The sequence below is a fragment of the Staurois parvus genome, unplaced genomic scaffold (assembly GCF_062004578.1).
Source record: "Staurois parvus isolate SC_StPar_1 unplaced genomic scaffold, SC_StPar_1.0 ptg000332l, whole genome shotgun sequence".
NCBI classification, from domain to species: Eukaryota; Metazoa; Chordata; class Amphibia; order Anura; family Ranidae; genus Staurois; species Staurois parvus.
In genome coordinates this window covers 395,914-421,457 of record NW_028318128.1, presented here as the reverse complement: position 1 = coordinate 421,457, position 25,544 = coordinate 395,914, and the positions used below count along the sequence as shown (strand labels likewise).

General features: G+C 44.4%; 1 protein-coding gene across 1 annotated transcript; it reads right to left on the bottom strand.

The window, feature by feature from the left end:
• Positions 1 to 259: 259 nt before the first annotated feature.
• Positions 260 to 25,277, bottom strand: ARPC5 (actin related protein 2/3 complex subunit 5). Its single transcript, XM_089683973.1, has 4 exons — positions 25,038 to 25,277; positions 18,831 to 18,903; positions 8,659 to 8,835; positions 260 to 2,983 (listed from the first exon to the last, which is right to left on the bottom strand). Exons 1-4 carry the CDS (start codon positions 25,229 to 25,231, stop codon positions 2,921 to 2,923), a joined length of 507 nt encoding a protein of 168 aa, XP_089540099.1. The 5' UTR covers positions 25,232 to 25,277; the 3' UTR covers positions 260 to 2,920.
• Between the last annotated feature and the right edge of the window lie 267 nt (positions 25,278 to 25,544).

The window sequence follows — 25,544 nt, the reverse complement described above, 5'->3', positions numbered from 1 at the left end:
CACTGCTCTGCTCAGAATGGCTGTGATAACTCAAGTTCTCACCCTTACAGCTGGCAGGGGGCAGATGCAGCAACAGATTGATGCTGCATCCACCTAGGTAAACATGATTTAAAAAAAAAAACAAAAAAAAAAAAACCCACAAACAATTCCCATATTTTTCTTTGAAATAATCCGGAATACTTTCTTTACGGGAAAAATACATTATGTGAAAATATATATAATTTTGAACAAATTCAATGAAAACACATGAACACAAATATCCAAATCAATATTTAATTTGTAAAAAAAAAAAGAAAAAAAAAAAGCAAAGTATCATTACATCAGTGCGAAGGGCCTGGCCATGAAAGTGTCAACATTACAGGCCCCTGCAGCAAATATGGGAATAAGGCTTCAACCTCTGTGGGTATGTGGTTGCAAGGTGCTTTCCATTTCATAATCACGCTAACATACCCATGACAGTACTGCAGCAAGTCCATTTGTAAGCTCTGCTCTGCAGAATACAGGGGACCTGCATGACTATCTGCTACATGGATTACTTTCCCAGCAATTTCCCTAACCCTTACAACCGTGAGCCTGTTGGAAGAGAGGCAGAGGCCCTAAAGCCAACTCTGCACTTGGGTACTTTCAGATTGTCAAAACACCAACATGTGAGGTTTCTTGGTAGGACATGTAGCGGTCTATAGCAGCTGCTTCTTAATTGCTTCAGGGACTGACATCCTCCAGCATTCATGCTTATCCATATGACTGTTCATCAAGTATTTGTGGGTAGAGTATCCTGGGAAAACAGCTGATGGAGATGCCAAAAAATACCCAGCCCCATTGCTGTGTCTGGTACATTAGTCTGGCTTATTAGTCATTTTAAATACTAATCAAACCCTGTAAATTGTAATACTAGAGATGGACTTTAGCTTTAAATGCTTGTTAACCAAATCCAGCTAAGCCTTGGAAGATCAGCAAGACAAAGGAAAAAGAGGCTTTTCCAAGATCTTAAGTAAACCTGTAACAATATTACCTACTTATAACATAGTATTTGGTTAACAACAGAGGTTACTTTCAGTGCAAAAAAAGGTCAAAATGATCAGTAGGATTCAGACACAGGCAGCTAAGGTTAAACGCAAAGCCAAATTTTCCTGTAAACGTTGAGCTTGGCCCCACCATCTCCCTATAGGTTTTTTTAAAGTCACACTTTTCTTTCAAGATCCAGTTTAGCTGAACTTGGCTTCAGATGCAGGGGCGGACTGACAACTCTTGGGGCCCCCGGGCAATAAGGGATCATGGGGCCCCTGTGTCCTTGCCCAAACTCAAAAAAGCCTATGAAAAAGGTACCAGAGGTATCTCATGGGGCCCCCTACTGACCCCGGGCAGTGCCCGAGTTTCCAAATGGTCAGTCTACCCCTTTTCAGATGCCAAGTTCAACTTTTACAGGAAAGGTGGACTTTTGCATATATCTTTCCTCCCTGGTCCAGCTAAATTCACTGTGCAGCCAATCCTGGGACTGCAAAGCAATCGCTCAGAAAATGTAAAGCTGGGTTTCTCATTAAGCATACACAGTGTGAACATTTTTGAGCAAAGACTGTGGGATTCTGAGCAGGATGTACAGTGAATATCACTGGAACAAGGAGGAAGGCAAGTATTTTAACAGGCAGCCTGCACTCAGGGGGGTGGTGGGGAATGGATTAAAGGACAAGTGTACTAAAAGTTCACTTGTCCTTAGAAACCCCAACCTCAGTGAGTCTAATAATCAAAAGTGCCTGATAAAATATATATTTTGTACCTTCACAACTGTTTAGAGTTATCTTTTCATTTTCTAATCAGCCCTATAAAAAGGGAAAGAGTAAAAGCCGACTGGATGCTAGAGGGCTTCTGTCTTGCCTTTCATTTTTCTACTGAAGCAGATAATGACCAAGGTCATAGGTGGAGGAGCAGTACAAGCATATGCTGACACTTTTCTGCAATCTGAAATATGCCCAGAGTCACATAAAAGTTTAGAATTTGATCTATAGTCTACCAAAATCTATAATAAGTGCAAACCATTTTTCTTTTAAATTACACAGTACTTTTTCTTTAAAGAAGGCATATGTCCCCTACACACAGAGGAGGTGGCCATTTTGCAAGTAATGGCTAAATGCATATTATCCAGTCCAACAATTTGTCAGAAACCAGCAACGCCGCACTGCTATATCAATGCACAATGCCAGTCTGTGGTTGACTTGACCCACTAAATGGCTCCACCACTGTGTGTGTGACTGGTGAACTTGAAGTAGACAATACCTCATTTTGTTGGTTAAAGAAAGGAACCCAAGATGTCACAGCAGCAGAGTGAGAAGGTTTACTGCATAAATTTATCCCTTTATACACCTAGGACCTGAGGGAGTTGGATGCAATCCAGGTGTTGCCAAATAGGCATTGGGTGACCCTAGCTACGTCTCTGGAAGATGTTCCATGGTATAAAATCCTTAGATTGCAAAATGCCACCCCTGAGAAAACTATCCAAATAGTGGGGGGGTAGAGGTGTGGCAGAAGCAGGGAGGTAAAGGAAGAGGGTTTCAGCTAGCTTTGGGAGCCAAGCTGTGGGGAATTAGCCCTGACAAGAATGAGGTTATAAGGCGCAATACAATTCACCAAGAAGCAGATATCACTGCAACCTGTACAAATAAGAAGGGTGATGGTTGTTCAATAGAGCCCAGCTCATTGAGGGCGTGTACTGATAACTTAACACTCATATCAACAAAGCACTGCACTCACAGCACACTCTCACAGGTACTGCAGACTTCAAAAGTGTATCAAAAATGAAATAGGGCGAGGGAGAAAGAAAAAATATGGGCAGTGATAGAGGGTTGGTCGGCCACAGCAAGGCTGCTGCGGTTCAGGGTTTTGGTCTTGGCACCAGCTCTTCAATAGATCGTAACCAGCTGAACATTCAAACCGTCTTCCTGGCAGTCAGAACCCGGACTATAGAACCCACTCCACCCACGGCCAAAGCCTGCAAAGAAAACAATTCGAAAATTAAGACAACAGTCTTAAATAGGGAAGTCACTTCATATTATTTAATGAGAAATCAATACATGCAAGACTTGCAGTTATGTGAAAAATCAGGCACAGCCAATGAACATTGTCGATTTTTCTCAACATGTTATCAAGAAAGCATTATATATCTTTATCCATACAGGTAAGATACAAAAATATGCCTTTTCAATCATTTATTCAACAAAAATATCCATATATGTAAATGTTTACTTTGGAAAAAGCAAGTACCTCCTTGGCATCAAAAACAAATATTGCCCTCTAGCAGAAATTACTTCTTGTAGGTATTTTGTGTAACTGCCCCCCACTCTCTCCATGCAAAATTCTTTCCGCTGCAAGATGTTTGTGAGTTTCTAGAGTACTTCAGATTATGTTGAAAGCCTCATTTCTGATTCAACTTCACCTTTTGAAGAAATGGCACCACATTCTCATCAAGCACACTTTCATATGATGTAGAATTTATATAGCGGACTCAATGACTGAAAGCTGCCCAGGCTCTGGATCAGCATGCAACTCCAGACCACAACATTTCCATCATCATGCTTCACAGTTGTTATGAGGTTTCTCTCCTAAAATGCCATGTTCAGTTCTCAGCAAACGTCCATTGCTACCTTGCAGGCACCATAAATGGGCTCCAAATAATTTCCCATGATTTAAAATCTGTGTGTGGAAATCAATCTTGCTGCAGTGTTGTTTGGACAGCAAAAGCTCTCTTAACACACCTCCCATGCAGGTTAAAAGGGTTGTGCATTGTGGATGCAAGCACTTTGACCCAAACTGTTGCAAGGGTTACCTCACAATGAAATTGTGGGGTACTTACAGATAACTTAGCATCAAACTGTCAGCTCCAGGGTTGGACTTACAGAGCTGGCCAGTCCTGGACCATCCAGCAGTTGCTGGAAATCTAGGTCATGTTTTTCCATTCGGTGGAATTGTTGATCTGAGTCCTCTTTCCATATGACAAATCTGCATTTTGTTAACTTAATCACGAAAATAAATACACCATGTCCACTTCACATGTAATTTGTTCAAGAATCACCTTTATCTGTAGACACTGTTCTAACGATCTAAAGTTTGCCAGTCAAGTTGAAAAATTCAACAATTTCCATGGGGTGTTCTTATTTTTTTTTCCCACATGACTGTATGCGGCTTTACAGCAAGTGAACATGGTTTATTAGGCCAGACAAGTTTATGCCCAGCTGTACCTACCTCAAAAATTACATTGCATTTTGTAGGAAAACGAAATTTTGCAATTATTCCTTATTTTATTCACTTAATTGAACATTAGTAAGCACCAAGTGCATATTACATGGCTAGGCAAGAGGCTAAGAAAGGATCGCTGCTATCCGTGGAATCAGCAGTCCCTTCGCATTGGTGTACACCCCATTGCAGAATCAGAGCTAGGCAATCAGCAAGAAGCCTGAGCTTTTTTTTAGGTCCCTCATAGTATAGTAATAATTGCAATAGTACGATCTCTCCAAGGTCCCAGGGTCTGCACCTATGTCATGCTCATTTAAGAGTGATCCTGCTCTCCATGTTGGATTAGGAAAATTCCTACAGAGGCAAAAAGGATTGAGAGGAAGCTTGTCATTAAAGAAAATATGGGGGTTGCCATTGTTGATCTCTGTCACCAGAGATCACCAATGGCTGTTCCAGTATGCCATGCCATAACAAAACGTTGACTGGAGAGATTTATATTAGTCGCCATTGCAGATCATCTTTCTTTCTCTATGTAGTAAGCTTGTTTTTGTTGCAGCACAATTTTCCTTGGAACATCAAAGTTGGCAGAACACAGCCAGGAACTACAGCCTGGAAACCTCACAGCTTGAGTCCCCAAGAGATAAAGAAAGCTAATGGGCAAATTAGTTCACCAGACTTTAGTTATAACAGAAATAACCACATTAAAATATGGAATGAGCCTTTTACATTTCATCACTATGGAGATATTTATTCACAATGACTAAACCGTCCATAAAACGGAAATCCATCTGTTCAAATTAAGAACTGTAAATCGGTGCCAAATTGGCTGCACAAGCTCAGATGCAGTTATGGTCCAACTTGTTATTTTTGCATAAACCTTCGGATCCCTCAATGCACAAACAGGTTGGATTCTGAGAACTTTTGCCTCTTGCTGGTTAAATCAGCAAAAATGAATGATTGCACCTATAGGACAACAGATAATTGGGCTGGGTTTAATTTGTTTGAAACATTCTCATCTCGCAGGAAGCAATAGATTATCGACCAGTGTCAACTACACATAAAGGCATTCACACCTAAAAAGGTGGCTTTTGGCAATCAGGATTACTTCCCAAAACTAGGAATATTATCTTAAAGCAATATTAAACGTTCATATATTTTTAAAAATAAAATAACAAACATGTTATACTTACCTGCTGTGTGTAGTGTTTTTGCTTTTTCCTCCTCTTCTCGGGTCCCCCGCAGGCTCTCCTGGCTCCTCCTTTCTGTCGGGTGCCCCCACAGGAAGCAGCTTGCTGTAGGTGCACCTGCTGTCCATTCACACAGACATGGAGCTGTGGCTTGGCCCCACCCCCTCTCTTCATTGGCTGACTGGCTGTGATTGATAGCAGCTGAAGCCGATGGCTCCCGCTTGCTGTCTGTCAAGGAGGAGGCAGAAACCAGGGACAGCCGAGGCTGTTGTGCAGAACGATGGATCTCGATGGGGTTCAGGTAAGTACTGAAGGGGTTGGGGGCACTGTTGCACACAGAAGGTTTGAATGCATGAAGGTAAAAACCTTGAGCCTTTACAACTGCTTTAAAACTATACCTGAAGAAAGAAATGCAAGTAACACTTTCTTTGTAGGGCAGGTACACCACTTTTTTTTTTCCCCTCCTCAAGGTGCCCCACTGTACCTTAACCCTACTTCACACTACCCTGATGTACCCCCCAAACTTAATAGAAAATACTGTATAAGGGTAAGCACATCCCACAACCCTCCTAACTTGATATTGCCTTGGTAGCTCAAGCTCTGAGAGGTGTAATCTGGAAGGTGGAGAAGCTGTAATCCATACAAAAAAAAATATATAGTAAGGGATGGGGGGGGGGGGGCTCACTACTATAGGAACTGGTCACTTTTCCCATATCAGACCACCCACTACAGGTTTCAGGCTACATTCACACTGGAATGGAACGTATTCTGTCAATTTTAAGTTTTTTTTGTATGCTTTAGGAGTGATTTGCTATACAGAAGAATCTTTGGCACAACATGCCTTTTTTCAGGCACTCCCAGTGAACTCTATGGAGGTCCAAAACTCCCAAATATGCTTGGAAAGAAGTTCATGTACTATTTGAGCAATAGGCATCTTATTATTATACAGTATTTATATAGCGCCAAAGGGTTTGCTCAGCGCTGTACATTAGAAGGGGGGACAGAACATGAGACAAGACAGTAACAATACAATACACGAGGGTTCGAGGGCCCTGCTCTTTCGAGCTTACAATCTAGGAGGGAGGGGAAGGTGGTAGAGGAGGAAATGGCGGTGGGGGATGGAGTGGCGGGAGGAGTGGAGGAGGTTAGTTGTTAGGTGAGGTTGGGGTAGGCTTCCCTGAAGAGGAGGGTTTTCAGGGTGCGCCTGAAGGTGAGGAGGGTAGGTGACAGTCTGATGGATTGGGGTAGGGAGTTCCAGAGGATGGGGAAGTCCTAGAGAAGTCCTGCAATCGGGCGTGGGAGGAGGAGACCAGGGAGCTAGAGAGTAGGAGGTCCTGTGAGGAGCGGAGGCACGGGTAGGGTAGTATTTGGGTATCAGGTCAGTTATGTAGTTTGGGGCGGCGTTGTGAATGGCTTTGTAGGTCAGAGTTAGAAGTTTGAATTTTATGCATTGGGCAATCAGGAGCCAATGAAGGGATTGGCAGAGGGGGGAGGCAGATGTGGAGCGGTTGGTGAGGTGGATGAGTCTAGCCGCTGAGTTTAGGATCAACTGGAGTGGGGATAGCGTTCGTTTGGGTAGGCCAGTGAGAAGGGAATTGCAATAGTCCAGACGTGAGATGATGAGGGAGTGTACGAGTTGTTTGGTGGTGTCTGGGGTGAGGAATGTGCGTATCTTGGAGATGTTGCGGAGGTGCAGCCTGCAAGATCTAGATAGCAGTTGGATGTGGGGTAGGAAGGAGAGGTGGGAGTCCAGGGTGACAACCAGGACATTGGCGTGTGGGGTGGGAGATATGGTGGCATTGTTAGTAGTGATGGAGAGGATGGGGGGGGGGCACGGGGTGGGGGGAAGACCAGGAGCTCGGTTTTGGATATGTTAAGTTTGAGGAAATGGAGCGACATCCAGTCTGATATGTCGTTTAGGAGATGGGCGATGCCGGCAGAGAGTGAGGGGGTGAGGTGGGGGGTGGAGAGGTAGATTTGGGTGTCGTTGGTATAGAGGTGGTAACTGAAGCCGTGGGAGTGAATAAGTTTGCCAAGGGAGGAGGTATAGATGGAGAAGAGGAGGGGCCCAAGGACAGAGCCTTGGGGGACCCCAACGGAGAGGGGGGGGAGGTGGCAGTGTTGTAGGTGACGCTGAAGGAGCGTTGGGAAAGGTAGGAGGAGAACCAGGAGAGAGCAGCGTCCCTGATGCCAAGGGAGTGCAGTTTGGCAAGGAGGAGAGGGTGGTCAACAGTGTCGAAGGCCACGGAGAGGTCGAGGAGCAGGATAGAATAGTGGCCATTGGCTTTGGCGGTTAGCAGGTCGTTGGTGATTTTAAGTAGGGCGGTTTCGGTGGAGTGCAGGGGACAGAAGCCAGACTGTAGGGGGTCAAGGAGGTTGTTATCAGTGAGGTGGGTGCTTAGGCGATTGTAGGCCAGGAGGGAGATTGGTCTAAGGTTGTTAAAGTTAGTGGGGTCAAGGGAGGGTTTTTTGAGTATCGGGGTGATGTGTACGTGCTTTAGAGGGGAGGGGAAGGTGGAGAGGGAGAGATTGAAGATGTGGGTGAGAGAGCGAATGATGAGGGGGTGGGGGTGACTGGAGGAGCTGTGAGGGGATAGGGTCCAGGGGGCAGGTGGTGAGGCGGGCTTCAGTGAACGTTATATTGGGACACAGCAGCTGTGTCTCAATAGACCACAATAGGGCTGCCAGCACAGGGATGCTCCCAACACATGTGCATCCCTGTGTTGCTAAAACACAGCCCTGCACAGGGCACACATGTAATCGTCCCATGTGTAAAATCGTCCTAAAATGTAAAAGTATGTGCAAAGAGCAATGCTAACCCTTAAGTGCCAATTAGCATGTCACTTCTGTCAAATTTAGACAAATCAGAACAGTGAAAGACTGTTGCTTAAGTCAGTATTGGTACAAAGTCATCCAGCACCCAGGATACTAAAGACACTAAACTGTGCCCCTCTTCCTTCCAGGTCATGATGTGCTAGCTTAGGGGATTCGTTTGGGGGTGCACACACCACACCTCCTCCCAGCACTCTCCTGGTTGCTCCCAGCGCTGAGCTGACAGGAGAAGTGATGCCGCTGTCACTACTCCTGTCAGCTTTGTAACAGAAGGAACTCAGCACAGGGTGCCCAATCCCTGCAATAAACCATTGCGGCCAGGGCAGCCGCCCCTCCTGCCATCCCTCGTTCCGGTCCTGGCTGTAGTCATAACAGTTTATAGATATATATGGTTCTTTAATTGCTGGAGTCTCACCTTTTCATGCCATTGCAGTAGGACTGCACTGCTGTTGTCAGATGGAGACTCGAAGCCCTTGTAGATGTATTTCATTAGCATGTCCACATCATTCTTTTCTAGTGACTGAACTGCTTTCTCTATCTCATTTGTTTTGAACAAGACAAGCACTTTCAGCACAAGACTCTCCGCTCGATCCTGTCATAAAGAAAAGCAACAGAAGTTAGAAAATATGTATTCTGAAGTGTCCCCTTAGTATACATCTATATGTAGGTATTAAGTATTTGGAAGTTCTTGATCAAACTCCTACTGTCCAACACATAGTGATCGAAAGCAGCATCTTGGTATTAACAACAAAAATTGAAGTGATTCTAAAGGCTTATTTTTAAAAAAATAAAATGAACATGATATACTGACCTGCTGTGTGCAGTGGTTTTGCATATAGCAGCCTGGATCCTCCATCAACGCTCCTGTTCCCTGCCTCCTGCCAGCAGCTTGCTATGGGGCAGCTACTGCTCCATGCGTCCATTCAAACACCGAGCCGTGAGTCGGCCCTGCCACCTCCCACTTCTCATTGGCTCACTGGCTGTTATTGACAGCAGTGGGAGCCAATGGCTCCTGCTTCTTTCTCAGCAAACGAGAAGAGGGAGTCCCGGGAGAGCCAAGACTCCAGCGCACATCACTGGATTGAGAGGGGGCTAAGGTGTGTATTGGGGGGGCTGCTGCTGCACAGAGAGGGTTTCTTACTTTCATGCATAGAATGCATGAAGGTAAAAAATCTTCAGCCTTCAGAACCACTTTAAAGCTAACTTTCACATTACATAAATTTCCTGCGGAAATAAAGTGTGATTATTTCTAATTTTACCTTCCACTAATAGACCTAGCTGCTGGCCTACAGTTGGGACTACTGATGTGTAGTCTTTATCATACAAAAACGTACCCACCAGTTATAAACTGGAAGACGGGCAATACCAAACTTCATCATCAAGCAGAATTCTAGCTTGGGTTCTGGTTCCAGAGAGCGCAAAAGGGAGAACCCTTTGAATTATCTTAAGAAGGGTCAGAGCCCTGGAGAGGATTTGGAAAGAAAAAGAATTGAAATTGTACCATGGCTTAGGCCCAAATTCAGCTTACACTTTAGGCATGTACAGGGGCGGACTGACAATTCATGTGGCCCCCGGGCAATAGGGGATCATAGGGCCCGTGTCCTTGCCCACACTCAAAGCACACCCAAAAATGCCTATTAAAAAAATAAAAAAAAAAAAAAAAAAAAAAAAAGGTACTAGGGGCATTTCATGGGGCCCCCTACTGACCCTGGGCCCTCGGGCAGTGCCCGAGTGCTCGAATGGTCAGTCCGCCCCTAGGCGTGTATATTTAAAACTGAATAATCCAAATCACTTGATGCAGAGGCCACAACAACTAGGTCCTAAAAATACCTTCACTAGTAAAGTGTCACTAAACTTTATCCTTATTATCTAAAAAATATTACATACACATCCATTACTTAATGGCCCTGTAATCAAATTGTCATTAAATATGTTTTTCAGCCTCCTTGTAATGTCTTCTGTGAACTCTCAAACCTCCCCTTTTCCTCTTCACTTCTGTTTGGAACAAGCAGTACCACCATAGTTGTGGTCATGTGCACTGCTCTAACACTACAGTGCTCACCCCGTAGTCTCTAGTCCATCTCGGTGACAAGTAAGAGAGGGTGGTTATGTTCTTACATACAGTAAGGCCATAGAGAAGGAACATAGCCATTCTCTAACAGCAATTGGGATCACAAAATTGAGGAGGCAGCTGACAGCATTAGAAAAATATTTTTTGAGTTAAGACTTGAATAGAATTTTCTTTTGTTAAAACAGAGTTTACTGTCACTTTAAACTAAACTGATGTCATAGAACAATGCAATTTTAGAAAACAGCAACATATTTTGAAATACAAAACAGCCATAAGAGTCCCATACTTCTTATAGTAGAGCATGCATGGATAAATAACAAGAATGGTATCTGTACATGGCTACCACTACTCTGAGCAAGTCGGGTGAACAGGGCTGCTGGGCGTGCAGGGCTGCTGGGCGTGCAGGGCTGCTGAGAAGAAGAGGCAATAGGAGCATGTGCAGTTACATTATCTAGCGCCATGTAAGCTGCACTATCAATTAGCAGCATATTGCTGGGGAGAAGTTGGCCACAGGAACAACATTTTTCAGTCTGTCATGTCTTGGCCTGCAAAGTAGCTTCTACTGTACATTCCTTTCTATTAGAATAGGTCTGTTTGTACCCTACACACTTCTAGTAACATAGGCTGGGTGCCACAAATCACAAGCTGCTGCAACTGACATGTACACGGGTAGCAGTCTGGGTTGGTTCTACCCCCTCATACCAATAAAGCACCCCACAATAATAAGCCAATAAATAATAGAGGGAGGTGGAGGGGCCAGCATGTGATACTATGGGGTTGATTTACTAAAGGCAAACATACTGTGCACTGGAAGTGCAGTTGCTCTAGATCTGAAGGGATGCTCTGCCGATTTCCTTGTATGTGTTTGGGTATGATTTGCAAAGCAAAGCTTTACCTCATTTACTAAGCTCTGGAGCAGGTGCACAGTATATTTGCCTTTAGTAAATGTACCCCTATGTTGAAGTCTCAACACTTGCTGGGATTTGGGGCACCCTGGCTTGAGAAGAATGCACAGGCAGTATTTTGTCTTGGAGCCTGTAGGCACCATTCTGGAACTCAAGAGTACTTTAGGGTTGAACTCTGGGAATTTGACTAAATCTATCCTTGCAGTGGGGCCCCCAATTTCGGTAAATGCTTGTTTAGTATAGGGGTGTATTTCTTACCTTATCCTCTATCCAGTAGGCTTTAGTGGGCTGTGCGCAGTCGCTCTGTGTCATCACACACAGGGAAGGCCCATTACCTTGCAATGTATGTGGGGAGCAAACAACCAAATGCAGCCCAAGCACATGGGGGACGCTGCGGTGAGCATTTAACCCTTGCAGGGACAGAGCACTGCAAAGGTAGATTTTGTCTACTTCCCAGAGGTCAGCTTTAATCTGTAATATACCTTTTAAATGGGCTACTGATAGATACAGTTTGCACTTACAATGGTTGTCACAGTGCCTGTCTACCCCCTCGATATACCACATACATGTGTGAGGAGACATGCAGCCAACACCTGCCCCTCATACCTCCTGTGTGCGAGGCACCAGGCCCCATGCTGAAGCCAATATGTGTATTCCCTCATACTGTCCGCAGACTTCGTTCCCCCAGGTGCCAGGATCAAGCAGGCAGAGCATGCTCCTCTTCCTGCGCTGTGCCCTGCTGGAGACAAACAGTTCGTCCCTGGCCACATGCCTAATGTAGCTGCACAGAAAGGGGACGGAGCCTGCTTCCTGGGCAATCTGATGCTAAGCATGAGGTTGCCTGCGCCGCAGGATCACACCCAGGCTCAGGTATATCTACCCAGCCTGGGGAACAGTGGTTAATTCTTCTGCCAGTCCCCCTGGATGCCACCATAGGCCTGTGAGGACCTCAGACAGAGGTTGAGCCTCCAGGAGCTGCCCCTGCCTCCCATTACCCAACCGTCTCTCTGCCAGTGTCCACTGCTCTCCTCAGCTTCCAATCCATGGCCAGGGTACCCATCGTTCCTCTCCCTTTCTCTGGACCCAGCAGACACCTGGCCTAGGACCTGCCTCCACAGACCATCTTTAACCAGTCATGTGTCACCCATGGCCCAGGGTCATCCAGCATCCTCAGCATGAGCACTTGAACCCTCCTGTCTCTCCCCTTGTTGTGCCAAACTACCTCCCTGATGATCATTTCCCCTTGCTGAGCCTTATTGTTGCCCTGTGGACTGTGCTATATTTCCACTCCATGGACTGTTAACCCTTGCTGTGCCATTCTATTGCCCTGTGGATCAGCTCACCTTGCCATGCCCTAGTTTCACTGTGTGGACTGTTAACCCTGGCTGTGCCATATTGTTACACCGTGGACTGTCCCTCTGCACTGTGTTCTATTGCTGCATCTCCTGTTCACACAACTCCCCAAAAACAACAACATGAGGCATGTGCCAAGATTTAAGGAAATAATAAAATAGAAACATTTAATGAACTCTTTTCAGCAAATGAGTTTTCACATAGTTGGCCATTTTGGTCTATAACAATATAAGAGCAAGTATGAGATGCTCATGAAAAGGAAGGAAATGTCCAGTAGTCTGACATGACTAAGTAGGATGCTCATTAGCCACAAACTAAACCACTGCAAAAAAAAATGCTGTAGTCTGAAGGTAAGACAGCCAGTAGGTTTTAACAACATAGGCTGAAATACCACATATAAACCAATCTAATATTTCATTAAAAAAACCAAACCCATACCCTCAAGCCATCCCCCTTCCTCCTCTTTCCTTCTTACCACAATGAACCTGGGAGTACTGAGCCCCAAGGTGCTTCATTCCCTGCACCTCAACCACTGCACTTCTAGATTACAATCCCCCTCTAACACCTAGGAAAAATGGACATGTGACATCTAACACGGAAGGTGTATTTTTCAGAAAACGCACAGAAGATGCAGCAAGCAAAACTATTCCAAAAGCACAGTGCACTGTATAAAATCGCAGCGCACAGATGTGAACAGTGAATAGCTGCTTATCATTTAACCCCTTCACGCCTAAGGGTAAAACAAATCTAAATGCCTAAGCACAATTCTGCAACGTTGACATGTGTTAGTAAAACCGTACATATCATCACAACTACTTTGTACATCCAGGTGGATTATACCTTGATTTTTTCAGGACAAATTGGGTTTTCATTTGGTGGTAAATGGTAATGGATAGCTCCTGATTTTTTTTTATTATCAAAGGAAAATTGGCCCAAAATAGTAATAAAATATAATTTATTTTTATTTAGCTGTGTGTTTCTTGTTACGACCATAATCTACCACCAAAAAACAACAAAAAAGAAGTTCTCCAGCTCTTGACGATCACAGCGATACCATATATGTGTATGTTATTTGTTGTTTGTACCCATAATACTGCCCAGAAACAATAGTGCGCATTTTGTTTTTGTCTTTTTTTTTTTTTTTTTTTTTTTACCTAAAAACACACTGACACGAACACCAATTTTTTTTTTTAAATCATGACCTTTGTCCTTGATCCTGACCCAAACACTAACCCTGGCACTGAACTAGATCAAACCTTGATCTAGGTATTTTTCTTTATTCTTTAATATTTATCTTTTTTTTCCAATTTTTTTTTCCCTCTCTATGCCAGGAGTTAAAGATACAATGTATCTCTCTCCTCCATTCATAGAGAGAGAAAAAAAGCAAGGGGGCCGGGCTGCACAGTGACTGATCACTGTGATAGCCAATCAGAGGCTATCACAGCGTTCATTTGACCCGAAATTGGGAGTCCCGGGTCCCGATCATTAGAACGGGACCCAGGTCTCTCAGTGATACTGCGGTCTTTGTGCTGGGAGCGCGCCCCCAAAACAGACAGGTACGCAAATATGCGGCTTCACAGAAAAAAGCCCAGTTCCGTAAGGCCGCATATTTGTGCGACGTCGGCGTCAAAGGGTTAAGGGAGACTATTTTACACGCGCTTTTGACATGCAGGGAAGGTGCATCGGTGAAAAAAGCGCACAGATGTGAACAGTTGGGTTTTTTAGATTTTAACAGTAGATACAATCAACATGAGCTATTTGTAAGCCGTATGCTGCTAGCATTAGTAAATATATAGGAAGGTAGATTTACACATTGGAAAAAAAAAATTTCCCATTTTGTTTCAGTTTCTTCTTCGTTTCTGGCCAAAATTATGTCCAACATTCCAGGAGTCTCTTCATGGCATTTTTTTCTGATCATCTGGAGGAGGGGTTTTCTCAGCTAAGCACACCCTCCTGTCTGCATGCCTGAGCTAAGGACAGATGGATTCCAGTAAGTAAATGTTACATTAGTCATTTGCCCTTAATCAAGATAGCCATGGCCAGAAATATTAGGTGGTGTTTTTCAAAGTGATTTCTCAACAAAGTAAAACACGGAGACGTGAACAGATGGGCGAGCTTGCTTTGAATAATAAAAATGAATTAAAATAGAGAGTTTTCAGTTTGTGGTGCTCAGATAAAGTTAAGTTTCATGTTAAATCATTAAACTAAAGTGATATTAAAGCTTTTCTTTTTTTTTTTTTTTTTTTAAATACAAACATGTATTACTTGCCTGCTCTGTGCAATGGTTTTGCACACACAGCAGCCCCGATCCTCTTCTACTCAGGTCCCCTGCTGGCACTCCTAGCTCCTCCATTTTGACCAGTGCCCCCAACAGCAAGCTGTTTGTTATGGGGGCACTGGTGCATGGTCGCTACCGAGTCCCCACTCAATGTGTCCATGGGACACAGAGCTGTGGCTTGGCTCCATCCTCCTCTGACTAACTGCCAAGCCTCCTTTGAATAAAACGCACATGAATCACATTCACGTCTATACACTTCACAGGCTTCTATGGGACACTTTCTCACTGGCAGAAGCTTCTGCTCTGAATGCATCTTTACAAACCTGAACGTACTTTTTTCTGTGAAACAATGGGTTCAGTATATCTGTATGATCCAGGTGTATGCAAACTCTGGCCACCCCTTCCATTCAACTGTGCAATTCATACTTTCACTGGATCAGAGGTAATTACATTGTATTGAGGGATAGGAAACAGCTGTGACTTCTCTCCAGGTTGGAATTTGCAAACAGCATACACCTGAATTTGGCATCACATAAGACGCACAGGGGTCAGTTCACTAAGGCTAGGTTCACATCTGTGGTGGTGGTGCCGCTGTGGACCCACACAAAAATCCATGCAGCCGCACCACCCGCAGAGAAGAATGCGGACCCGCGGGCGGGTGCCATTAATTCTAATGGCACGCCGCCCGCACTGGAAATCACAACTGTACTGGGAACCGAAGTTCCTGTGCGGGCTGCATTTTCAGAAGAAGTGCAGGGACTTCTTCCCTGTGTGTCCTGGGAGTCCAATCAAATGAATGGGCTCTCGTGCCCACGCAAAACGCAGACTGCAAGAACATGGATATGTGAACCAGGGGTATGAGATAAATACTGCATGGTTTTTTGAGTTATAATAACTCATGCGCTATTTATTGCAAAAGTAGTCAACTTACTTAAAAAACGTGTTATTTACCGGATGCGTTAAATATTTATGTTCTGCGATATTTAGCACTTCAATTTTGCATTATTTTTGGTGTTTTTTTTCAGAATTGTTTTTGCAGACTAACATTACACTAGTATGCACACAGCAATACGGTGAAACTATGAAAACATTGTAACATTTCATCAGAGAAAGATCATTTTTGAATGAAAGCACACTACAATTTATTTTCATTCCTGAGCTCAGAGGAGAACATTGTACACTGATACATTGTATACTTTTCACTTTCTGGCCAGTGCAGAGTTCCTCGAATTGTTATTTTGTACATTTCTAAAATACCGCCAGCAAACACCTAGTGATAAATAACAAATCTGTTTTTTTTAATGAATTGACTTTAATGATTTATCTAATTTTTTTGTGGTATTTATCTAATTTAACAAATGTGCAGTATTTACCGCACATTCAATATTTTACTTTGATGAACTGACTCGTTATATTATGTGATAATTTATGCACGAGTCACGTGCATGCGGCAACCTTTAGTGAATTGACCCCACAGTAACCCTGTTCATGGCGCAAAAAAAAAAAAAAAGGAAAAAAGGGGGAGTATAGGAATCAGACAGTGCAGTACAAGCATGGATTATTTTCGTTCAACCTATACAGTGGGGATGGAGGAATCTCCTACTGTGTCTATTGTATTCTGGCAACCATAGCTGGCACCTGCCAGAATATCTGAACAGCAGCTGCATCTGAATGAATGTAGCTTCAGTTCAACTGACAATTTTCTGCTCTGTGCCTTCAATTTTTCAATTTGCAGGGATTTTGTTTCACTTCCTGTTTGGCTATGGGACAGGAAGTGAAGGGAAATCTCCCCATTAAGACAAAGACGGAGGGGAAAAAAAAATCTGACTGGAGTTATAACCCTTCCTTACTCTATCCAAAATGAAAAAAAAAAAAAAGAAGAAGGGTTTGCCTATAGGTCTACTTTAATTTATAAATCCACCAAGTCGCTCAATTATGCTCCTATGAAGCGCTTTGTAATCTTCCATATCCTGGCACTTGGTTCCCCTTCTTGACTCTCACTCTTTCGATGAGGACAGTAATCAAAGCTTGACAGATCATCATGCCCGCAGGCACCTCGACTTCTGCTTTTTGGTCCCCACTTACTGTGCTCTGGTTTAACCCAAAACATCCAGAATTCTTGACTATCCCTGATCCCTCTATATGGGCATCACATGGTATAAAATATTTGACTAACATCTGTGACAGGGGTTCCCCAATTACCTTTGATAAACTAAAACAAAACCATAAGCTCCCTAATTCCTTATTCTTCCGATTTTTACAGACTGCGCCATGCCTACTTCTCCCAATTTGGACTCTACACTTCATTGTGTAGTAAAGATTCTACATCATTTTGAAGCAGGTGACCTGGCAAAGCCTTTATTCACAACTTACAGGGCTTTCCAGCCATCAGTGCATGTTGGTCTTGAGCTTTTCCAACCCCAGCGGCAGGTGGAAGTGCCAGATCTGGACAGAGAGGATGCCTGGGATTACACCTTTACTCAACTGGTGACCACACGAGATAGGCTAATTCAATGCAGAATTCTTCACATGGCCTACCTTACACCGCACAGACTACACCGTATTTACCCCACTGTAGAACCTAACTGTTGGCAGTGTGGAGACATGCCTGCAGACTTTTTTCATGTATTTTGGTCCTGTTCTCGCATACACGTATTTTGGGCCAATATCTTACAGTTTATTTGCTCAGTAACCACAATTCCTGTCCCTCAAAATAGTGGCCGTTTATCTACTGGGCTTGGTCAACCATCTAGCCTTTTCTAGGACATCTAGAACACTTCTGGGTCTACTTCTGTTCTATGATAGAAAAATTGTTGTGGTGTGGAAAATCAGATAGACCCGCTACTGTAGAGAGCAGGAAGAAATTGGTCGATTTAGTGATCCCAATGTCTAAATTGACATATCTCTCCTGAGGTTGCAACAAAAAATTCCATAAGGTCTGGGATATTTGGATCGAATCTCCCTCTACTACTAATGCTACAGATGATACTGTGCTTGACTAAAGTGAATGGTGAGTGAATTCTATGTTCCTTGAGGTGGAGGGATTATACAGGGGTTGAGTTGGTGGTCCCCCTCGTGTACCCCCTTTTCACCTTTTAGCATCTCCCTGGGACTATACATTGCTCATACTGCACTTTATTATTTATGGTGTTCTACTCCTAATGTTCTTGCTTATATTTCTGAAAACACTATGATAGTGCCTAACTTCTACCGCCTGATTGCCCACCTTGGTAATGTGGGTGCTCCTACCCTTGTTGATCAAGCGGTACGGAAGTTGTGACTACAGTTGGGATTGTTCTTTTATGTTATGTTTTCTTTGAGCTGGGGAATGCCCAAAGGATCTGTTTTGTAGAGTATTTTACCAAAACCTATAAAAACTACAGAAAAAAAAAAAAAATCTAGAGTCAGGTAGAAAATTATCAGGCAAACTGTGAATGCATCCAATCAGATGCAATGAATGTTTGGCTGTGCCGCTTTGTTCAGGTACTACAGCTGCTGAACACAAATGCTTGATTTTCTCTCATTCATCCCATGGACTGAACAAGGGAAAACCAAACTAGATTTAGTCATGTTCTTTGCCTTTTGTATCTCACTGCAGCAGCCAGTGCATGCACACCACTGTCAGACTGATGTGAACTTTCAGCAGCTGTGGTGTTTATACAATGAACTCTTGGTAGTTACAAGGTAAACCTGCATTTAAAATGAAACCCCCAAAGTGATCCTCCTTCCACTGCCGCATAGAAGGTAATCTCTGGTGAAGTGCATCAGAGACTGAACAGCCAATCGCCAAAAGGTTGTCACATGTAGGCACATTAGCATGGTTTAAGTCTGAATATTCGTTATATTTCAGCAGTGTTGCGTCACATGGCCTACTCAGTTTGTGAGTACATTCATTTGTGACTTTATTAGTCAATAATTGAAACAATCCTCCAGTAAGACAGGTGCATATTCTGTATATACAATTATTGGAGAGATCTTACCTTTGCAGACTGATTCTTCGTATTAATAGGTGGATTCTTTAAAGCAGCATGTAGAGCACCTACCATGTTCCCTGTGCACAGGGGGTTAAGGAAATCAAAGGAGAAAAACACAGTAAAAAGAGGAAAATCACTGGGTGTGTCTTCTATGTACATGCAACTTTGATGTACACTCCATGCATGACAAATAGAATTCATAATCCTATTCTGTCATCTGCCTTGTATTATTTATTAATAACCTAGATCTGTAATCAGGACGTTTGATTGGCTCACCTCTGGTAGCTGTTGTATTTGTATACCAAACATTCACACGTACAGTTTAATTACCATCCATGGGGACTGGCTACCTTAGCTATTCAGTAGGCAGCCATATTCTTTACCCACCTGACTTTCAGGGCTTATACATATGGATATCAACTGAGTGTTTTTTGAGCTTTAGCAATGCAAATGTCCAGGTGTGACTATATCTGGTCTCCCATAGAACAGAGGACATGGAAATGCAATTATTTTAGCAAATGTAAACTGTTAAATAGCTTTTCTCATTAGCATTATATAGCAGTTTTGTGACTTCTACCAGAGTCCGACCGAGCACTGGTAAATCTTGTAGGAGAAGTTTTCATTCTCCTGATTGTCCTATGGGGCTGCATGACTCTTGACCCTCTGTTTGGACAGTGCTGATTGGCCCCGTGCTGATCAGATGCACCCTCTAGCAATATACAACAAACTGAGCATGTTCAGAGTGCCCCCAAGGCTCTGTACTATCAGCAGATGGATTGGGGACAATAAAAGAAAAAGGAGGATCAGAGAAGACAGGATCAAACAGCCTTTTTACATAATGTGGAGGATTAACCCCTTAGATTCCACAGTGAGTATAACACTCTCAATCAACATTGACTATTTTTAATCCTTATGTTGCTAGCATTAGAAAACAGGAAAGTATATCCAATTTACTTGTTTTAAACTGTTTTTTTTTTACATTTCTTCAGTTACTTCCATGTTTCCAGACCTTGGCAAATTATGTCATACATCCCAAGCATCTTCAGGAGGAAGAAAAGGTTTTCTCAGCTAAACACACCCTCCTAACTGCATGCCTGAGCTAAGGGCAGAGTAGTAAATGCTACACGAATCATCTGCCCTTACTCAAGATTGCCAAATGCTCGTGGGGTGTTTTTAAAAGTGATTTTTCAGTAAAATAAAGCACAGAGACAGGGATGGATGGGGGAGTTAGCGCTGTATATTAAAAATAAAAATTGCTATTTTGATTTATGTTGCTCAGGTACAGTGTAGTTCCTATTTAAAGTTACCTTTTTTTACTTCCATATATTCTTAAATGATAATAAAATACGGTGCAAAGCATTACACAAACTTTTTTCCACCACTAACTCTGGATTGCTCAACAGCTCTTTCCTGAACTTCCGGCCAGGAAGTGAACACTGGACAGGTCACATGATCACTCTCTTTGTGACTACATATCTCATTATTCCTTTCGCCATGCCCTACCCCTCCTCCTAGAGCCAAACTCAGGAACTGCAGTCATTTGGTTACAGTAGATAAGCAGCAGTATGGGGCACATAGCTATAGTCAAATTTGGAAAGTGTGCATGAAAGGGTGGCTCCACCCTGACTCTGCAAGGCCACCCTAAGCCTAGATTCACACGTGAGCATGTATTGAAGTGTTTTTTGTGTTTTGTTTTTTTTACAGCCAATGTTTTGTGTTTTTCAGATGTTTTTTTTTGGGCCAAAAAGTGGGGCCAAGCTGTGCTGTCTATGGACGCAAGCAGCACAGCTCAGGATCGAGCCTGCAAGTGTTGCACAATAGGAAGCGGCTTCCCATGGTAGCACACCAAGAACAGGAGGGGGCCAAAAGAACCGACGGGGGACCAAAAAACAGGACGATTGGGCCACTCTGTGCAATCTCATTACACAGAGCAGGTAAGTATATCATGTTTGTTACTAAAAAAAAAAAAAAAAAAGTTTCACTTTAAAAGGAATAGGTTTTTCCTTTGGGAACATGTTCCCATAGCTGAAGCCGCCCCCCCGACGACAAATTGCAGGGGGAAACGTCTCCATGTATTATCTGTCATATTTGAAAACAACGTGGGGCTCCAGCCACACGGCTGTGTCATTCATTCATAGACTTCCGTGAATGAATGAACTGCAAGTCCTGATAGCCTTAGTGGCTGTGAGCTTGTAGTTTTCCATGAAATACCAGGGTGCTGTGGTAGTTCATTGAAGCTTTCTGTCAGTATAGCTGCTTGGCTGTACATCCCATATGGCAAACAGATATTCTGACGGGTCTGCAAGAGACCTGCATGGCATCAGCGATCTACCGATTGCTGGTGCAACGATTTACAGATCTACCGATTGCTGGTGCAACGATTTACAGACCCCTTTGGACAAAAATAATAAATGCACTTTTTTTTTTCTGCAGAAAAAAAAAATGTACATTTATTATTTTTTGTCCAAAAGGTGAACTTATCATTTAAACACAGTAGGTACTAAGGTTAGTAACACTATATGCTCTTACACATGAGAGCTAAATAATACTTTAACCGCCTCCCGCCCGCCATATAAGGAAACAACGGGCGCAAGGTGGTCCTCTCGTTCCAGGAGGATGTCATCTGACGTCCTCCCACTCTAACCGCATGGGCTCGGCTCCAGGGCAATCGGTGGTGCGCTGTGTCCCTTGGACACAGCGGATCACCATTCAACGGAAAGAGCCGAAGATGTTGGCTCGGTCATGTGATCAGATGTGTCCAATCACAGCCGATCACATGTAAATAAGGAAATGCCGGTTATCGGTATTTCTCTCCTCACGAGCTGTCACGCTGACAGCTCAAGAGGAGAGAAGAGAGCCGGTAATCCGCATTCCTCAGAGGGGACATGTACACTGATCATCAGTGTGCCCCGATGATCAATGTAGCCCCATCAGTGCCACCTGTCAGTGTCCATCAACACCAGCTGTCAGTGCTCATCAATGCCACCTGCCAGTGCCTAATCAATTCCACATCAGTGTTTACCAGTGCACATCAATGCCACATAGTGCCCACCTGAGCTGCCTTTCAGTGCCACCTATTAGTGCCAGTCAGTGCTGCCTATCAGTGCCATATGAGTGCTGCCTTTCAGTGCCCATCAGTGATGCCTTTCAGTGCCCATAACTGCAGCCTCATTAGCGCACATCAGTGAAGGAGAAAAATCACTTATTTACAAAATTTTATAACAAAAACTAAGAAAAAACTTTTTTTTTCCTTTTTCAAAACTTTGTTGTTTTTGGTTTGTTTAGCAAAAAATAAAAAACCCAGAGCTGATTAAATACCACCAAAAGAACAGTGTTGCATGAACGCACAATTGTCATTCAAAGTGCGACAGCGCTGAAAGCTGAAATTTGGCCTGGGCAGGAAGGGGGTATAAGTGCCCGGTAGGCTAGTGGTTAGCAATGCTCATTAAAGCTATATAAACACTGACAAACAATAGAAGCATTGAAAAGGCTCATACCTGTAAGTAACTACAGAAACTAGAGCATAAAGGGGTAGATTGGGGGGGAATGAGGGTCACTCCACTCTCATAGTCCAAACGAGCAAACATATACCAGAGCTATAGTCTCCCCAGGCCCAGACACCATGACAAATCAGTCAGCACACAAGCACAAAGTGTACCCCAGCTGCTGCGAGTATGAGGCCGTACCCCGACTACGCTGCTTAGGAAATCACAACTATGCTCTAATCTGCAGACTGGATACTTCACATTTGGTTCTCATTCCAAGCAGATTACTTGAATGCCGGATCTTTAAGAACACAGCAGCTGAACCTACACACGCTCCGCAATGAACAAGCTCCTTTTCTGTACTATTTTTAGAAAATGAGGCGTAGAAGTGGTACTATCATTTCTGCCAGCAAACAGGGAAGGAGCCAACTGGAAAATGCTAAACATGGCTAAATTTCCATCTTCCTGAAGTCTGAAGCACCCACTTCCTGCATTCCGAAACTGCGAGCAAGACACAGCATGCCTTCTTCCCAGTGGCTGGAACACCCTGTACTCATCCATAGGACACACTACCAGGTCTCAGCAAGGTGTGGAGAGTTACAGAGCACAACACGTCCTGGGAGCACACATTCCACCTATTGTTCAATACTCTGCAGAAGGCAAGCACACATTATAACAACAGTTGTATACACTATACCAACACAAGAGGAATATTGTAGTCTGCACTGCGAATGGGTGTAAACATTCATTACCAGTCTGAAATACTGAGGTTTGGGGGGGGTTTTCCCGCAACATGTAGAGAAGTAAAGAAAGCAGAAGTATGCATCAGTCACACAATGCTTCCTCTACACGGTGCACGCAACTTCTCTTTAGAAGGTCGACACTTGATGTACAAAGGGCAGTAACCCTTAAAAACCAAAGGGATTTTACCTTTAAAGGATAAGCCCATCCTAAAGAAATGCATCATGGCCAGGCTCCTGCACTCTTCCTCCAGCTCCCTGTCCATACAAAAAGGTACAGCCTTTCCTCCAGCTCCCTGTCCGTACAAAAAGGTACAGGCGTTCCTGTCCATACAAAGGTACAGGCTTTCCTCCAGCTCCCTGTCCATACAAAGGTACAGGCTATCCTCCAGCTCCCTGTCCATACAAAAAGGTACAGGCTTTCCTCCAGCTCCCTGTCCATACAAAAAGGTACAGGCTTTCCTCCAGCTCCCTGTCCATACAAAAAGGTACAGGCTTTCCTCCAGCTCCCTGTCCATACAAAAAGGTACAGGCTTTCCTCCAGCTCCCTGTCCATACAAAAAGGTACAGGCTTTCCTCCAGCTCCCTGTCCATACAAAAAGGTACAGGCTTTCCTCCAGCTCCCTGTCCATACAAAAAGGTACAGGCTTTCCTCCAGCTCCCTGTCCGTACAAAAAGGTACAGGCTTTCCTCCAGCTCCCTGTCCGTACAAAAAGGTACAGGCTTTCCTCCAGCTCCCTGTCCGTACAAAAAGGTACAGGCTTTCCTCCAGCTCCCTGTCCGTACAAAAAGGTACAGGCTTTCCTCCAGCTCCCTGTCCATACAAAGGTACAGGCTTTCCTCCAGCTCCCTGTCCATACAAAGGTACAGGCTTTCCTCCAGCTCCCTGTCCATACAAAGGTACAGGCTTTCAGAAGAAAAGCTCATCGCTGCACTCATGGTCCACTGTGAACTGCAGGTCCAAGGAGCAGATGGGTCTTGTAGGTCATTCTGCTCTATGCATAAATCATGGAGCTGTGCAGGAAGAGCACCACACACCCTTGCCTATTTCAAAAAGCACAGCTGTGGTGAAGAAGAACCCCCTGTATGCTGTCACAGGAAGGAGAGGGGGGCATTTGCACCATGTTACACCTTAAATACGGGTATAAAATGTAACGTGGTGCAAAGGATGGCATTAGCCTCTAATAAGTGTAGGACTGACACCGGTGTCTAGTATACAAACTAGGTAAGTCATCTGTATGCAAGAATTGCCTAAAGCAATGTCCTACACCAATGGGTAGGCAACCCTGGCTCTCCAGCCATTGTGGAACTTCAACTCCCATGAGACATTGCAAGATTCTGAAAGCTAAAGGGACAACTCCCAGAGGCATGATGGGACTTGTAGTTTCCCCACTGAAGTGTCCCCTGGTCTGCACCCACACACACCGACAGACCGATCACACACACACCCGCACACCTACAGACCGATCACACACCCCTACACCGATCACACACCCCTACACCGATCACACACACAGACATACAGACCGATTACACACACACAGACATACAGACCGATTACACACACACCGATCACACACACACCTACCTACACACAGACATACAGACCGATCACACACACACCGATCTCACACACACACCCCTACAGACCGATCACACACACACACCTACCTACCTACACACACACACACACACACACCGATCACACACACAGACATACAGACCGATCACACACACACCTACCTACACACACACCGATCACACACACACACACCCCTACAGACCAATCACACACACACCGATCACACACACCCGTACAGAACGATCACACACACCCGTACAGAACGATCACACACACCCGTACAGAACGATCACACACAGCGCACACCTACAGACAGCCCTGCTCCGTGTACACGGGTACGGGGCCTCCTCTGCCCTCTCACCTGGGCACAGTCCACCTCTCTCACGGGACACACACAAAAGGATATCCCCGGATAGCTCCGTCCACCTCCCCCTCATCCGGTCCTTGCTGCCCCTCTCCGGCCTCCTCCTCGTCCACGAACTTGTTCTCATCATATTCGTCCACGTCCACCTTCCGGAAGCGGGCAGACACCGTGTTCTTCGACATCCTGTACCGGGAACGCCGTGAAGCAGGCAGGGAGCGGTCAGGCTCAGTGCGCATGCGCAGCGGCTTCCGCTCTGACTGCCGGCTTCCTGTGTCTGGCTGTGTGTGATGTGTATGGGCTGACACCCGCCGCCCTGCCGTGAGGGGGGGAGTGGGCGGGGCTTCATAAAGGGGAGCTCCAGCCCGCTTGTAGTAGATTATTCATCCTCATCACATGACCATGGCACAGCCGATCTGATTTATGTCACATCAGAACACCTCTTACAGTGCACAGTCAGAGAACACTGCTGCCTTTATTGTGTGCTTTTCAGGGTGTGGAGGGTTAGAACCCCTCTGTGGTTTACTGATATCCAAGCACCATGACAGATGT